This window comes from Stylophora pistillata, chromosome 9 (assembly GCF_964205215.1).
Source record: "Stylophora pistillata chromosome 9, jaStyPist1.2, whole genome shotgun sequence".
NCBI lineage: Eukaryota > Metazoa > Cnidaria > Anthozoa > Scleractinia > Pocilloporidae > Stylophora > Stylophora pistillata.
In genome coordinates, this window is record NC_142527.1 from 26,275,854 (window position 1) to 26,287,771 (window position 11,918).

General features: G+C 37.9%; 1 protein-coding gene across 1 annotated transcript; it reads left to right on the plus strand.

The window, feature by feature from the left end:
* The first annotated feature begins 818 nt into the window (after nucleotides 1–818).
* Nucleotides 819–11,029, plus strand: LOC111327938 (leucine-rich repeat-containing protein 59). Its single transcript, XM_022932259.2, has 7 exons — nucleotides 819–1,000; nucleotides 1,581–1,640; nucleotides 6,442–6,705; nucleotides 8,176–8,248; nucleotides 9,351–9,503; nucleotides 9,617–9,670; nucleotides 10,825–11,029. Exons 1-7 carry the CDS (start codon nucleotides 899–901, stop codon nucleotides 10,953–10,955), a joined length of 837 nt encoding a protein of 278 aa, XP_022787994.2. The 5' UTR covers nucleotides 819–898; the 3' UTR covers nucleotides 10,956–11,029.
* Nucleotides 11,030–11,918: the final 889 nt, after the last annotated feature.

Sequence of the window (11,918 nt, forward strand, 5' to 3'; positions counted from 1 at the left end):
CACTGTTAGAGTAAAGTGTCTTGCCCAAGAACACAACACTATGACCGAGACAAGCTCTGAACCCAGACCCCTCGACCCCGGCTCTATCGCGCTTACCATGAGGCCACTTTGTCTTCACATTGCGAAGTAACAAAGACACAGTAACTCCTTCTTTTTCCTACGAAGATCCTGCCCTGCTTGTTCAACCCTTATTAACACTCATTCTCTAAAATTTGCCGTTCTGTCTCGGCGGATGCTTGTTTGATGTATTCATTTGATTATTTATTTGCCTACTTATATATGATTTTGTCAATTTATGATGAATAAAATGATCAGAAATCATGAAATTTTATCGCTTCGTCTCTCTGGGAGCTGCATGGAAAAATGACAATTGACATCAATTAAGGACTCAACAACAACAAAATATAATAGAGATAGTCCTGTAAGTCAAGACTAAGCTAGAGGAGGGAGGGTTTAGTTCTACAATGTGCTAATGGACCGTTCATTATTTATCGTCGGAGTGGCGGAGGGGTAGTAATTTGGTACCCAGATCCTAACGAGAATCAGAGGGTAAATAACTAGATCCCCTTATAAGCCTCTGTATTATTTTAATGCTCCCTTGGGCAGCTAATTTTCTAGAGTCTTTCCTGTAAACTCTCAGAGAGACGACTGATATCCCCTCCTTTTCCTTCGAAAATCATGTGATCCCCGCCCAAATCTCCCGACCCTCCTAGGCGATAAATGGTCCGCAAGTATAGCGAGACGATGGCCGTGCAGCGTAGGATTTTAAAAAGATTGGGAGCTACCTGCTCTTTCACACCGCTTGCCAGTGGAGATACAACGGGCTCAGACGCGTTTGGGATGACGAGTACACTTCTCAGCTGTTTGGGGGATGTGAAAGTTAAGTAGGCCGTCAAAGATGACCAGAAAATTGTCTAAAGAGGAAATCAAGGACAAACTAGATGGAGAGGAACTAGACTTGAGTCTGTGCAATTTGGCAAAAGTACCAATACGAGAAATGGTACGCGTTTCTAACTTCCGATCAAAGATTGGTGACTTTAGAGACCGCGCGCAAATTTCCATTGATTTTTATGGTGCTAGCTGTATGTCCTGAATTTTTTCTTCCTTTTTCGATTCTTTTGATTCGTCGGATGAATGGGCATGTAGCTTTCTGCTAAATTACTCCTAGTCTCCTTATCTGCGGGAAACTTGACCATTAGGATTTATCGAGAAAAAGGTTGATAGACTCTAAAGACGATTATCAAGTACCTTCAAGGTTTTAGATAGATTGATGGTGTGTTAAATGACGAACAATGTATGTAGGAGGTTGCTAGCATAACATATAAATAGTTTCGTATATTTTTTTAAGTGTAAAGAAACATATTGTGACATCTGCGAAATGATAGAATCGTTCGGTCACTTTTGTTTAGTCTTAGCGTGTTGATTATCCCACAATTGATTTTCCTGCAACAGTGTTGTAGCGCTCAAATCTGTGTAACATAATTTTTGATAATAGTTTTTTTTATTTGTCTTTTATAAGCAATAATTTGCGTGTCTTTTCCAGTAATTAGTCATTCTCTGTGAATGTTTTACCTCCATAGGCCTCCCTGCCGAGAGCGACGATTGTGGATTTATCCTGTAACCATTTGACTACACTCCCGGTGAGAATTTTGTAATTTGCATTCTAATGCGATACTTGAACCTGAAAACAACTTTTACCGAGACGTCTACATCTAACATTCGTAGTGTAGATGGCAAATATATAAAAAAATAAATCGTAATTGGAAATGTTGCTAACAAACTCATACATGTGAGCTCTGACGAAGACTCCATCCAGGTTCGAAAACTCGATTACATGTCAATTGTCATATCCGCTGCAGTGTTTGTATTACGTTGCGTCCACATCCAGCGCATTCAAACGGCGATTAAAATGACCAGCTGCTTAATTGAAAAATGGGAGTCGGAATTGTTTTCCTTGTCGGGGAAAATGATCTCCTGGCGCCAGAAATAATTCGTGATTATAATGTTCCAATTAGTGTACATGAGCCCTTCTTTCGTAATTCACACTTTGTGCATAAAATGAATATTTTTCCTTCTGTGCAGGCCTATTTAAAATATTTATTAGTGACTGCTCGGGTTGTTAAACAAGTTAAATTTCAGCCAGAATAAATGACAGCTGAATATGTGGGCTGGTGACACATTTTAAGATAGATCTGAATGCATAATTAAAATTATTTTGATTAAAAATTTTAAGATAGATCTGAATGCATAATTAAAATTATTTTGATTAAAGAAAATTTTCAGACCAAGGGTTTTATTGTTAATAATGATTAACTTTCCTTAGCAACATGCTGGCATTGCCTTAAATAAACAAGCATGCAGACAATAGTAGGGATTGGCCTTTGCTTGAAGATAATCCCCTTCCAAACCTCCACACCTAAACAATTAGTAAACCCTTAACCTTTTTAAAAAGAAAATTTTTACAAATATTTGTAATTCACAGATCATGAGATGTTATGTCATTATTGAAATGTGGGCTGTTTTCATAATTCATTAATATTTTTATCTTTAAATAGTTTTATCTTAATTTTGTAACCTAACATTTTGATATTCATGTATGGCGGAAGAGTCCCGAAGTGGGTGGGTGTTATGCAATTAAGTATGTATGTATGTATGTATGTTTGTATCAGTATGCAAGTTCTCTATACATTCCCCATGGTGCTGAAAAGGAGAATTTGTTTAACAGCTTCTTAAAGTGGTGATCAATAAATGAACATTCAACTTCTAGTCTTATGTAGTAGAGTCAGGTTATCAAACGTTCTGATCACATCCAGTCTTTAACCCCCTAACTCCCAAGATCTGATTATGAATTCTCCCCTCTAGCTGCTACACATTTCCTTGTAAACTGGTTATAAGAATTTGGTGTTCAGTCATGGTAACAACTTCTACCTGATAAGTTTGAGTATTCTCATTACCTGTTTGCTGGATCATGTATGGATATTATAGGAAGAAGTTACAGGTTAATCACTTCTGGGAGTTAAAGGGTCAATTAACAGGCAGTGAGGTTGAAGTATTATAAGATAGCATGATTATACATTGTGAGAAAAAATGGTTGAAGGGTATTTATAATTTTTTTTTTTTTTTGATGATGGTTTATTAAAAACTACACACGGTGGCATAAAATTATGAATTACAGTGTCTTTACATATATATTATGGGAATAGGTAAAATTATATTTGTTTTTGAGGGACTGAGATTACAGGGTATTATAAATAATTTACAATTCAGAGGGAAATAAATGTATCTTATTAACCAAGCGCGAGGGCCGTACTGGGAGAATATCAGCCTGAGGTCTTGACAGTACGGACCGAGCTGCGCTCGGTCCGTACTGTCAAGAAAAAATGTACGGACGGAGCTGCGCTCGGTCCGTACATTTCGTACATTTCGTCCGTACATTCGGTCCGTACAAAAAAGACCGAGGGCCGATATTCTTCCAGTACGGTCCCGAGCAAGCTTTGTTAATAAGAGATTTATTATACGACTGAAGTTCAAAGGGACACAAGTGCGGTATCATTCGGGACCATTCGGGACAGTGCCCGGTCCAATACTTAGAGAATATTGGACCGGCAATAGAGCATTTTGATTGGTTGATTTTAGTTATTGGCCCTCTGACTGCTCGAGTCGTGTAATAAAATACTATAATAGAGATAACTAGACCTTATGATTAGTTAATTTTCGCCATTGCTGGGAAAAAACGTGAACCAAAACATTTTGTTCTATACTGGAAACGGCTAGAACTGCCACTGCTCCTAAGGTGGTAAGAGTGGCACTCGAATCGCATGGGAGGGAGGAGACGGTGGCTATTAGTCCTGAGAATTTCATCCCCGTTAATATATTTCCTGGTTGATTTACCAAAATGGAAGCACCTGTTTTGCTTGAAAGTAATTGCTAGCTCTATATTTATTTAATGAAAATTAACCTACTGGTCACCCACACATATGAGAGGTGATTTCAAGGGGCTTTAAGATTATAGCTGAAGTGATTTTATCATTTTAAAAGTCACAGAATTGTAAAAATGTACCTTCATCACCAAGAAAAAACAATAACATACTTTCATTAAAGTAGTGATAAAGATTCTCGGAGATAGGTGAAAAAAAAAAAAGAAAAGAAATAAGGATGAATGAGAATGGATAAGATAAACATTAATTATAAGTAAGAAATTTGTTAATTTAAACCAAATGCATGCATTTTTCAAGTTACATGAATCTAATTATTTAGCTTGTGGCTCGTAGACTTTATAAGAACATTAAAAAAAAAAGAAAATACTTCAGAGATCCTTAAATTTTACCACTCCCATTAGTCCTAACTTTCTCTGACTTGAGGAAACCACCACTAGTGCCACTAGTGGAAAAAATTATCGTTTAATTGTCGAAAATATAGTATAAAATTGAAAGTAATCAGCCTAAATGGGAATGAAGTACATGTACTGTGTAGTTAAAGTGAGGAAAAATTAAAGCAGATGTATAAATATTTTGTTGTATGTGTATATCCATTTTGGATCATGGCAAGCTTTGCGGTTTCCTCTTTATCTGGGTGATCTTCATGGGACTCCTTGAAATAGGATCCAACATTGTGTCTACTAGGAAATTCAGATATCAACTTTTCCAGTGCTGTTTCTAGTATGTCCCATTTTTTCTAACAAATCTTGAAATACAAGATATCCTCATTAGTTAAACAGCAACTTATAGGCTACAGAGTATCCTACTGAATATAGTGTTGGACTCTGGTTGAGCAATTTGAGTTCAAAATCTGGCTGTGGTATTGGGTTGTGTTCTTGGGCAAAACACTTTACTTTCACAGTGCCTCTCTTCACCCAGAAGCACAAATGGGTACCTGCCAGTTGTCGGGGAAGCTTGATGAAATGCTGGGGAGGGGGGCTGGGGGCATTCTTGCAATGGACTAGCATCCCATTTTGGAGAGAGTAGTAATCTTGTTGCTTTACACCATTGGAACTGTAAATAGCTCCAGCTAAGTAGGCCACTTTGTTTTAGTATAAATGTTATTTACCTACACTAGTATCTTAGCTACAACTCAATTCATCAATGGGGACTTCATTTAAAATATTGATTGCTTTTAATTAGATTGCTACAAAAAATTGTAATACAGTGGAACCCCTCAAAATCGGACACCCTTGGGACCAGAGGAAATGTCTGGTTTAGAAGGGTGTCCAGTGTACTGAAGTTTTACCCATAAGGCAATTTTATGCAGCATAATGTACTGTCTGACTGCAAGTTCCAGTACATGGTACACATTAAAGCACTAATAAAGCACATCAGTAAAGGAAGTAACAACATGGATCACAAGGAAGCTTTTCAACGAACATCATTTCATTTAATTAATAAAAAAAAATTCAGTGTTACACACAGGGTAATATGATCACTGCTATTAAACCATTTGTAGATTTCTTTCCTCTTTAAAATATCACCTACAGTTGATTTACCGATCGCAAATCTACTGCTTAGAGCCTTCAGTTCTGGTTTAGGCACTGATTCTGCACATTTGATCAACTCAATTCTCTTCTGTAACAGTAACACTGGTCTCTCAGACATAGTGATGTTTGCCACTTCATTTGTTTTCGCAAGCGATTTCACCCGCAACATGATAGTCTCTTAACCTGACCCCTATTGTTGTCATTCATTCAACCCAACAACAGCGGTATGATTGTCATACATACATACATGCATACATGCATGCATACATACATACACACATATACATTATTTATGCTCAAAATTTTCAGAGTAGCTGTGGAGCTAATATATTCGAGAAAATAAGCTAAAATAAAATTAAAAATGCTATATTACAATTCCAAAACTATGTACAACATTATGCATTTCTACTTTAGATATTTTGCTTCAATACCGATAGAACAATGAGTAATTATCCAATGCACACTTCTCACTTCTGATTGGGATTTCACAGCTGCATGATTACAATTCTAATTTTAGTCACGTTTAAAAATGTGTGGTTTAAAAACGTGTGGTTTGATTTTGCAATTGGTGGCAAGCTTAAAACTTTCACGTCCGGTTTAATGAGGTTGATTTCTTTGTCAGTATGTGATTTTGGACTGTGAGGGGTTCCCATTTATTGAGGTTAAAAATAGAGAAAATTTATAACAGCGATTTTGGGGCCAAAAAAAAGGTCTGGTAGAGAGAGGATTCCAGTTTAATGAGGGTCCAGTTCAGAGGGGTTCCACTGTAATCCCTTTACAAGGCTGTGCTCTAAGGAAAATTGAATGGAGCCCAGTGCTCTGCAACTGTGAAATCCAGGGTACTGAGCATATGCTTTGTATGAAAATGCTAAAATTCCTGAGTCACCCAAGAGCTCGAGGCATAAGGCGCCAGGGGCCACTGGGCACTGCTAGACCACAGCCTTGCTTTATGTTACGTTTTACATTTTTAGGAGGCATTTTGCACCTTACAACACTTGGTACAGCTGGACTTAAGCAAGAATGCTCTCACAGAACTTCCAAAGGACTTTGGTAATCTTAGCCAGCTGAAGCGACTTGATCTCTATAGTAATCAGCTAAGCTCCTTGCCAGTGAGTTGTGTAAGCCTTAGGGAGCTGAGATGGCTGGACTTGAAGAATAATCCTATGCAGACATTATTTCCAGAAATCATTGGAAATTGTTTGAAGGAAGAAGAATGTAGACAATGTGCTATAAATGTAAGTACACCAACTCTTCTGTAAGTTTGATTTCATAACAAAAATTTAACCCTTTACAGGACTTGACACCAACTTTTCAACTTACTAGACAAGTGATTGGTGACAACTTAGATGTTACAACAATTTCAGTTTGTTTATTAATAGCCAAACTGAAAGACGCAGAGGTTGAGGCTTTGTAACAGCTTTTATTCGGCAATCAAAACTACGGCTAGCAGCACATGCTTAGCAAAACAAAAGACCCGTCTCGTACGTGCAAAGTTCATATACCTTAACGGTGTCCGATGTCAGCATGTGGTTGCATGGCGTGACATTACCTTGTGTAACGCGATTCGATAATCATGCCTTACAAACTAAACTCTAAGCACAGATTGTCACACAAACTGGCTCATGGAAATTGAAAACCACTAGCAAAAACTGAATTTCTACCAGTCCATGCATAGCTAGTTGGCTGCCATTGGTGTTGAGCCCTACCTTTAACTCCCAGAAGTGATTAACATGTAACTTCTCCCTACAATATCCAAACATAATCCAGCAAACATGTAATGAGAATACTCAAACTTATCAGGTAGAAGTTGTTACCTTGGTCTAGTGACCATCTCTCATAACCAACTTACAAGGAAATGTGTAGCAGCTGAAGGGGAGGATTAGCAACTAGATCTTGTGTCCTAAGGGGTTCAATTTTATTTGTATAGGTAATCACATGATTTCGAGTGCAATTTGGAATAAATAAGCACGAGTAAATTTTTTCAAAGACTAACAAAATTGCATGGGCCCGTAGGGCGAGTGCAATTTGTGGTCTTTGAAAAAATTTACAAGTGCTTATTTATTCCAAATTGCACGACAAAATAATGTGATTATCTATTAATAATATACATGAAAAAATACGAGGCAGCTTCTCATAACTATGCATAAGAAGAGCACGCGCATCACGTGCAAAAATAATTTATTCAAACCCTGCAAGTGACATTGACCTTGACATTGACTTTGACCAATCATTCTGACCAATCAGAATGTCTGGTTTGTTTCTTTCTTTGCACTGAATTAACTCTCTTCTGCACTGAATTAACTCTCTTCTGCTCTGAATTAACTGAAAACTGCATTCATCTTAACCAATCAGAACTGAGAAATTTTTTCATGTATATTTATTTATTAGATATAAAATTTGAGGGAAAGGCACTTCTCAGTCTTAAGGTTTGTGTGCTACCCAGAAGGTTACTGCCTCTCTTGTAAATGGCTAAACTGTCATCATGGTAACTGTCGGAGGTGCTGGGGGGTCATTTGGCTTAAAGGGGGTGTCTTGAAGAGTTATAACACAGCCTTTTAATCCAAACTTAATGCTATTTAAAGATGTCATGATTTCTTAGAGTAGACCAGTGCATAAAAGACTGCTTCACAGTATGTTCAGAGACAAACATCTGTTAGTGCATAATTTGAATATACTGGTGTATCAAATCTCATAACAATCATCAGGTGCTGGCATATCTTAAAGTGTTAGCTGCTAATGAAGAACAAGAGAATCAAGCAAGGCTATTATTAGAGAGAGGTAAGTAAGCATGCCTGTACTTAAGATGCATCAACAGTTAGACAATTGATAACCTTGTATTGTTGTGCTCAAATTGTAAATGCAACAGTTATTTGAAGTGACTACACTCATTCTCTCTGCTTTTTGATACCTGATTTCACCCCCTCCTGTATCTAGATCTCTTTAATTAATCCTCAGAAAAAACTTTAAGGTTATCTTTCTGAAACAGATCCAAAAGATTGATGTAGAACCTCAAATACTCTTAATGTTAAGCCTTGATCAGCATGTGATTTGTTTGCATAGCTAATAAATTGTTGTACTAACCGCCTCCCAGTTAGCTCAATGGATAGAGGGCTGGACTGTTGTGCGGGAGGTTGAGGGTTCGAGCCCCGGCCGGACCAACACTCAGGGTCTTAAAATAATTGAGAGGAATATGCTACCTTTCTATAACATCAAGAAATGGTTAGATATTCTAGTCTTCTCGGATAGGGACGAATAAATGGAGGTCCTGTCTCCTGCAGGGTTAGGGGCAGGAGATGTTAATTTCCCATGCACGAGATCACTGTGTGATGGATGTCCTCCCCTGGGGTGGTGTGGGTGGGTAACAGGACCCCCATTGATACCAGTGTTTATTACACTGAAGGGGCTATCCTGTATAAATAAACGATGTCTACGCTACTACTCTACTGTATGTAGTAACCCTTGAAACTCTAAGAGTTGACCAGCATGTAGTTTCTCCTAATAGTATTACTGCTAAATCATCAATTCAATAGTAATTCTCCTTAGTGTCTGCCATACAATTGTTTTGATATAAGTGTGAAGAATTAAGCATTCGATCAACTACTACCCCACTAGTTTATTTTTTTCTTGATTCTCATCACTTCTCTGTTTGATATTGTGCTGGTATTGTAAGGAGAAACTCCTTCTTGTGTCACTCATAGAAATTAAAAGGATCGTGAGAATATAAGATATGACTGCCAAACTAAGAAGCTTTGATTGTTAATGGAATTCTCCTCGAAAATTCTCCTTATCAGTACCAAAGGAAATATGAAGAAAAAAATAAGGAGCATATGAATATTGATGTCTGGATGTCATCATTAACACTGGATTGTTCTTACTTTAGAGCAAAAAGCACTCGAGAAAGAGAAAGAGCAAGAGCAAAAACAACTAAGAAAGAGGCAAAAACTACAGGAAAAACAACTGAAAAGAGAAGCATATGAAGCCATGGAAAGACAGAAAAAATTGATGGCAGAAGAAACTGACAAGGCTCTGAAAGGTACAAAAGTCCTGTCAGTTGGTAGAACTAATTGTTGTGCGATTGATTTAAACTGGGATAATTGATTTTTAAAAGCTTTCCAAACAAGATTATTTATTACTTCTTTCTTATAGCTCAAGAGGAATTCATGGAAACCAGACCTGTTAAACCAGAGGCTCCAATGCAAGGTGAGGTTTTTTGTCCTAAGCAAGAGAAACACTAGTTAATGGTGCAATAATCTGATTGTTTTTGTTGTTTGTTTGTTTGTTTGTTTGTTGTTTTTTTTTTCATCTAATATCTCAGAGGATTATGATCAAATGAACAGGTTACTCTTAGACTTGCAAGCAGAAGTGCTCTAGCTGTGCTAGCACTTTCCACTCCTCCAACATAGTTTTTATATTGAATCTAATATCATGTTCTATTGGGATTAACTGTTTCAACTGTAAACAGTTAAGCTTCATATGGTTTACATATCCTCATAGAATACTTTACCAAGACCTTCTAGCTTTCACAAGTAGAGGGAAGACAATGTGGCAGCCAATTTCAGGCTCCTTGGATGATTTCTGCTGCCTTTTTTGCATGTGAATGAGGAGTTTAATATATAGATTTAGCCAAGCCTAAAAGCGGAGCTCCCAAGTTCGTAATATTAATGATAACATAAAAGATGTGCATTTACCTAGACTTGCCTAAGACACTCCTCCCTTCGTTTTGATAGTCTCCCCTACCCTACCCATGCAATCTGAAAGCACGTACGTACGTACGTACAGCTGTACGCTCGGTCAGTCACGTGACAACCAAACGAAAAGAGGTTGACCATATTCCATGGGTATGGGGCTCTGCCCCACGCGCGCAAAGCGCGCGTGGGAAACCCGCTATTGTTACAGGGATATTGGACTCTGCATGTTAGTTACCTATGGCCAAGGACAAGATTAAGTCTGATTCTTTTAACTCCCAGAAGTGTTTGACAGTTCACGTAACTTCTCCTTAAGGTACCATACAGGTAATACGGAGACTCCCACTTATTGGGTAGAAGTTGTTTTCTTGATCTAACACCAAATTCTCATAACTGATTTACTGAACCCTTTCACTCTCAAGATCTGATTGATAATTCTCTCCTCTGGCTACTACACATTTCCTTTTAAATTAGATGTAGGAATTTGACGTAGGATCAAGATAAAAACTTTTGCTATATAAGTTTGAGTATTCTCATCCCTTCTTTGCTGGATAATACTTATGGATATTATACAAAGAAGTTACATGTCAATCACTTCTGGGAAGGGTTAGTAATTATTATAGTAGATGCATGAAAACCTTTGCTATTTGTTTTTCCGATTTCTTGCAGAGGAAGACGGAGGGTTGATTGGACTGTTATTGATTTGCTCGTTACTCATTCTTGGCGTGGCCATGGCCATTGTTATCTTCTGTCATCATGATGCCACTTGCCATGAACTTTTATCATCGTTATCATCTTGACGACACTTTATTGTGTTAGAATAGTTTAACTATAATGAAAAATAATTACAATTTGGTCAGAAAGGTCAGAGTCAGATCTGAAATACTGTGCTTTTCGATGACTTGCAAACTATGGAGTTGAAGATTGATTGTATCTAAGTTTGAAAAAATGCATTTTAGGATATCGTCAGTCATGTTAACCATTCTCTCGTGAAACAAGTGCATTGTGCTAAATGGTACAGAATTGAGATTTTCTTGACTTAGAATACTGAAACACAGGAATGATAATAGAAATGATGCAGTTCTAATGCAATACATATTTTCAAATATGTTTGAAAGGTGGTGACTGTTGGAACAAATTTCGAAGAAGTGTCGTTCACACCGGCTGATGAGAACACGGGAAAGCAGAGCTGTTTTAAATTAACTTGTAAGTGATTGGGGCGTGCATTGGTCTCCTGGGCTTTGATTGGTCTAGAACACTCACCCCATCCTTTTAGCCAATCAGGTGAAAAACTAAAAACCAATCGCGACTTGGTCACGCGCATTTTCCTGCGCTTTAGGCAATTTCTTTCCTTGGCTCCACGAAATTGTTTCCTTTGTTTTGATTGGTTGCTGTGATTCTCCGGCTTCCAGTCGGAATTACACCCTATCACAAGCAGCCAATGAGAACTTAAAGAAAACAGGAAACTGCCCGGCTGCAATGTGGGAAATTCTAAGGGACGAAGTCGGGCCTGGTTTCAGTTTTGCGTACGGCGCGAGTCTTTAGTCTAGTTGCTAGGCGAATATCTTTCGGCAGGATTTAAAATTGCTTCCGTGTTGTGCTCGTAAACACCGACAGCGTGGCATGGGCTAAAACTGGATGAATCAGTTCTGACAAGCTGTGTGGGATGTCTTCTTTAACCTGCGAAATAAGATGATTTCAAAATTAAAGTTGAAGGTGTAATGACTGTTCCACCCGAATCTGGTATGAATCTAACAGAGGGA

Bases quoted from the DNA above. Each gene is read 5' to 3' on its own strand.
- LOC111327938 (XM_022932259.2), top strand. From the start codon at position 899: ATGACCAGAAAATTGTCTAAAGAGGAAATCAAGGACAAACTAGATGGA. The intron at 6,706-8,175 runs GTAAGTACACCA...AACAATCATCAG, and splicing joins GTAGACAATGTGCTATAAAT to GTGCTGGCATATCTTAAAGT. The intron at 8,249-9,350 runs GTAAGTAAGCAT...TTCTTACTTTAG, and splicing joins AAGGCTATTATTAGAGAGAG to AGCAAAAAGCACTCGAGAAA.